The 5,245-nt window shown below is 37.6% G+C and overlaps 1 protein-coding gene across 1 annotated transcript; it reads right to left on the bottom strand.

The window, feature by feature from the left end:
• Positions 1 to 36: 36 nt before the first annotated feature.
• Positions 37 to 2,894, bottom strand: LOC121813721 (outer mitochondrial transmembrane helix translocase-like; the record flags this gene model as incomplete). The annotated part of the gene is given in 2 exon segments (XM_042217613.1): positions 37 to 132; positions 1,208 to 2,894. Coding segments are annotated over 2 exon segments (219 nt in total), but the record flags the coding sequence as incomplete, so codon positions are not given.
• Between the last annotated feature and the right edge of the window lie 2,351 nt (positions 2,895 to 5,245).

Raw genomic sequence — 5,245 nt, 5'->3', positions numbered from 1 at the left:
CAGCTTCAGTTTAAACAACATGTAAAGTGGCATTACCTGCATGGTCCGCGGGTCAACCCGGTGGGTGACAACGCGCCGTTCATACACAGAGAGTTTAACATTTTTAGATTTATTTTGACCTGTCCTCGTTGTCTGAAAAACACAAAAGCAGAAACAAATCAAAGGCTCAGCCTGTGCTCTATGTCAGGATCATACTGTCCTCATCAGCAGGAGAAAGTTTTCTCAAATAAAACATTCAGGATGAAAGATGTATGTGTAGGTTCTCTGTCATCTGGGTCATGGCAATCTAAGAAGCTTGGAAAGAAAAGTAGCTGGAAGAGCAGTTGTGCCATAGTCTACAGGATGATAGTTAAAATGTGACCATAAAGAAAAGACAGAATTATAGTCGAGAATAAGCAATAAGCTTCTCCCGGATGGCCGAACTCCTCACCCCATCTCTAATGGAGAGGCCAGCCAGCCTTCGGAGAAAGCTCATTGTTGCTGCTTTTATCTGCAATTTCGTTCTTTTGGTCACTATCCAAAGCTCGTCACCATAGGTGAAGGTAGGGACGTAGATCGGCCAGTAAACTGAAAATTCTGTTATCACTACAGTCATAGCATCAATCCGACAAACTCTCAGTGCAGGACTCACTGCCTACGTCCTCACAAATTCTCCTACCCTCTTCCTTTACATCTGATGCGTTCATCGAGGTGAAAGAAAAAAGGTTAGGAAAAGGAAATGAAACAGATTTCGGGAACCTACAGATTTTTGGTTACATCCTGTTAGAAATGTTCATCCTACTGTAAAACCTGCCTAGCAGACCTGATTATGAGCAGCTTCAATCCATTCAGTTTGGGTATTTGTGCTCAAACTGATTTTTATGTGCATCTGCTGACTGTGGAAAATTATATCATTAATCTCTTGTCTTCTTTCTTGTTTGCACAAAAGCTTGTTCTGTATAGTTATTAATCAGGATGTTTTTAAAGTATAATTCTAAAAATGTCATTATCTTTACAAATGAAAAGAAAGGCAAAATTAATATATTCTCTGAAATTATCTGGTAATATCTGCACATCAGCAAATCTGAGATTAAACATGAGACAGAATCAGAATTAATCCACATTAAGATGAGACAAAAACAAACAAACATCTGAAGACAAAACCTGTTGCAATAAATCTTGATTCCCCTCCCACCTGCCTGTGAGGCTTCTCCTGCTGATTCCTTACCTGGTATAACTGGTATATGATGCCTAGGCTTAGGCCTAGGCCTACGCCTAGACCCTGGCCTAGACCTTGGCCTAGGCCGAGAAAAAGAGCGATGCCTCCAGCTCGCACAAAGCTCAGTCCCATTGTCACGTCACAGATTCTGAGACACAAACAGGTTTACACAGGGATTAATGTATAAAATGCTATCAAGAAGATGAATACAAACAGCAGGAGCATAACAACTCACCACCTCGCAACACTCTCTCACTCACTGCTTGTTATTACTGTGCGGAATACAAATGTTTTATAAAGGACAGAAGTCTAAAAAATGCCCAATCATCTAGAGTTTTAGAAAGTTCAGGAAGAAACTGAGACAATGCAAAAAGTCAAAAATATCTAAAGCTCGCTCAGAATTGGGGATGGGATGCTTGATACTGACATTTTGACACTGTGTTGAGCTGACAAAGTGCAAATTTTTCAAAACACTGGCTGCGTTCCAAACCTCCCTCTTGTCTCCTCTTCCTAACCTCTTTTCCTTGATCTTGATGGAAATGTCACTGAGGTCAAGTAAAGGCTGATGGGAAGATTGATACTAAGAAAAGAGAAGAGCAATGCTCTGAAATTTGGAACATCACTGACAATGTGATGCTGAATGTTGGATATGTTGAACTTACAATATGCAAAACATGGACTACAAAATCCATATCATACAAAATCCATATCTTTACTCCAGTGACTTCTAAAATGAGAATATCCTGTGAAAAATATATTTTATTAGAAAGGTTTGAATTTTAAAGTAATGTTTAGGTCCAGATTTAAATTATTTTGACATTAAAAGACTTTTAGATTTACTAAAGAGACACAGTGCCAGTTTTGTGACAGCAAGTTATGAACAGGAGAATTTTTGAGGCTGGTCTTATTGCATATCCTTTTGTAGGAGTTTCCCTTTCAGGAGGAGAATATTTAAATGAGTAGCACAAATGTGAAAGTCTATGGCACACAATTTACTGGAAATGTCATTAATTGAAAAATCATATCTTGTGCTTGTTGTGGTTGTGATAGATGCTACAAGGAGTTTTAATTTTTAGGAGGAGAGATGCAATCAGACGAAGTGTGTAATCGATAGTTTACGCGGATGGCTCAAAACTGTGGGGACATTACCAAAAACTCTTCTCTCCTCACACTGAGTGTTTAGAAGTGAGCCCCACCAATCGTTCCTCAAAAATAATGAGAATTTACTCAAATGGATCTCATATTAACTGAATATTAACTTAAGTTAATTCTCTAATTAACATATTAACTCCTTGGAGGGCATTTCTATTCGATTCAATTATTAAAGAGAGGCAATCTCCTGATCTCCCTCTGAAAAATTTGAACACGACAATAGCGCCAAGTCACAGTTGCCTCAAGTCGCCTGCTATTTTTGTGCAAAGCTAACTGAACAGTCTGACTTTTGGTTCTAATCATGAGCTTGAATCCGTTAAGTTGAAGATGAGCAGACGATAATAAAAATGAAATATCTCTTCTTCCTCCTACATTGGAAAGAAAGTGAAACATAATTAACCAGGATGACAACTGAGATCAAAATTGGGTTAAGAGATGAAAATCATCCCAGAAGTCCTTATAAATTCTCCTTAAATACAGTAACTAAGTACTTAAACCTCTGGCATTACAGAATGTTAACATCTGAGTAGCTCATGGTTGCGAGTAATTTTAACAATTACCGTAATAGTCTTTGTCACTTTGTTGCTGCTATTTTTCCTTTGGCATCGTTTGAAGAAAAAAAAAACACAACAGCCCTTCAATATCGTACTATGTGAATGGACAACAAAGATTGAAGAAACACTTCATTTATAGCTGGAAAAATGCAACATTTGGACAGACTTATGGGGAAAATCTTCATGAGATTCAGTCCTTACGATCCTCACATAATTAACGATTATTTTCAAACAACAAATTCACAAAGTATTGGCATTTTTATAACATTTCATTCCCTGTTAGAGACAGATTGCTATTCTGAAAGTGAAACTTTTACAAATACATACTCCATAAAGCTAAGACCTAGTTCAAACTAACTGTCAGTCACAAAACTGACACTGAATCTCTTCACTATAGCTAAACCAAGACAACAAGCTGTGGCGAAGTAACAGTGTAGTCAAACTTTAAGGTCGTTCTCAGGTTCTCCTCTTTTCCTAAGTCCATATCTATCCTCATCCACAAACAAAGTGAGTAGGAACATGAGACAGGAAGGACTTAAAAAAAAAAAAGTCAAACGCACAAAGACTTTAAATCAGCCAACGTGACATGTGTGTTTTGAATCACACCTGCGCTTCATAAACCCGCCACACAAGCATCCATTATCCACATACTCATACATACTGAATCAATATAAAAATATAATGTATAGGTTACCACTTCTTTAAACAAAATTTAAATATATTTTCTGTTTCATAAAAAATAAATAAATCTCACCTACAGAAGGACAACACGAAGAGGGCAACAAACAAGTCAGGTAGAGTAAAGCAGCAGAAATCGTTTTAGGAGAAATCACGTGGTGACAGAGCTGAGTTGCGGTGGTGCCAAACTGCATGGGAAGCGCCAACTTTCGTCTTATTTGCTGTTCGTGGTGAGAGGAGGAGGAGGAGACTAAATACAAAGCACAACAAACAACCAACATAAAACAGGGAAACAAAACAAAGAACACTTTTCAAAGTGACACGGACTCAACAACATAACACACGGGAGGAATAAAGTGAATCAAGGAATATAAACCAAGTATAACAATAGACAGAAACTAGATAGTAAAACTAAGTAAGTAAAAAAACTAAGAAAGCACGTGAATATAAACATAAACCAACCACAAAATATCTGCTGAAGGAAAAGAACGTCAAAATGGAAAAGAAAAATCCCAACCAAATCACGAGTCCGTGAAAGCTATATAATGGTTAAAAAAAAACCTCAAGCAAACAAAAAACAAAAAAAAATTAATGTCCAAATGTATTAATTTATTCTTCCTCTATAATAACTTGTTTGCGCTGATTTTCAGTTCAGCTTTCAGTCCATCATGACTCAACTCTTTCTCCCTCGGTAATAATCAATAATCATATGACCCAAAAAAAACTACCATGAACATATTGCAATGGAATATAGTGTGTGTGATAGAAATGAAAACTATTAAATGAATTTATTATTTTGTGCCCTTTTTAACTTTAGACAAAAAGCGCAGTTTTTCTGACAAAAAATGCCCCATTTTTAGAGATGGAAAAGGTTATTCTTAAAAACAGCTGCTTCTTAACAACAGAGAGCAGGATGGGGGAGATGGAGGCTGCACGCCCCGTTAAGCATTATTTCGTTTTATTTGCTTTTGATTAATCCGAAACAAGGAACATAGGAAGCACAGGTACACGCCACACCTCTGCATGAGTCGGTCGCACAGGAGCAAGAGTCCACGCGATAGTGTGTTTCGTCTCGCACATCAGCCAGTGTGGGTACAATGACAATCTCTCGAACTCCTCCCAGACCCGTCAATAAAATCATTAAGATATTTTTTGATAAACTGCCAAAGAGCCATTTTTACCCCCCAGTACAGACGCCTCTGCATTAGGATCTGATCCAGCAAACCTGAGGAGAGCAGCGGACGCAAATGATTGTGAAGAAGTGACAGATATATGATGGCAGGTCTTAGATAATCGTGAGTTATTGTGTCTGATTGTAAGATTGTAAAATTGTAAAAAACACAAAACTCTGGAAGAGGCGTACACGCACTGTGGAAAAGTAAAGGCGTGTTGCATTCTCTAAAACTGTTTTGTGAACAGTTGTCCAAGTATATATTCCTTTTAAAATGTGACACATGTAATATGATCATCAAAGAACGTGATTTTTATAAAACATGTATTCTTCTGTTTTGAAAGTGTCAGGTTTTCATAAAACATTTATTAGTGTAGCGGCAATCTTCGGTCCTTTGTCGCTTCTGCTGGACGTAAAGTTTCTGACTCGTGCTTGGCTGTAGGCCTTTCGGTAGCAAAAACGAGGTGAACGTAAAAAAGAAAAAAAGGAAAA

The sequence above is a fragment of the Haplochromis burtoni genome, unplaced genomic scaffold, assembly GCF_018398535.1.
Source record: "Haplochromis burtoni strain Fernald_Lab_line unplaced genomic scaffold, NCSU_Asbu1 Contig_2340, whole genome shotgun sequence".
NCBI lineage: Eukaryota > Metazoa > Chordata > Actinopteri > Cichliformes > Cichlidae > Haplochromis > Haplochromis burtoni.
Note: the sequence above shows the minus strand (reverse complement) of the source record. Positions and strands in the feature narration are given on the sequence as shown.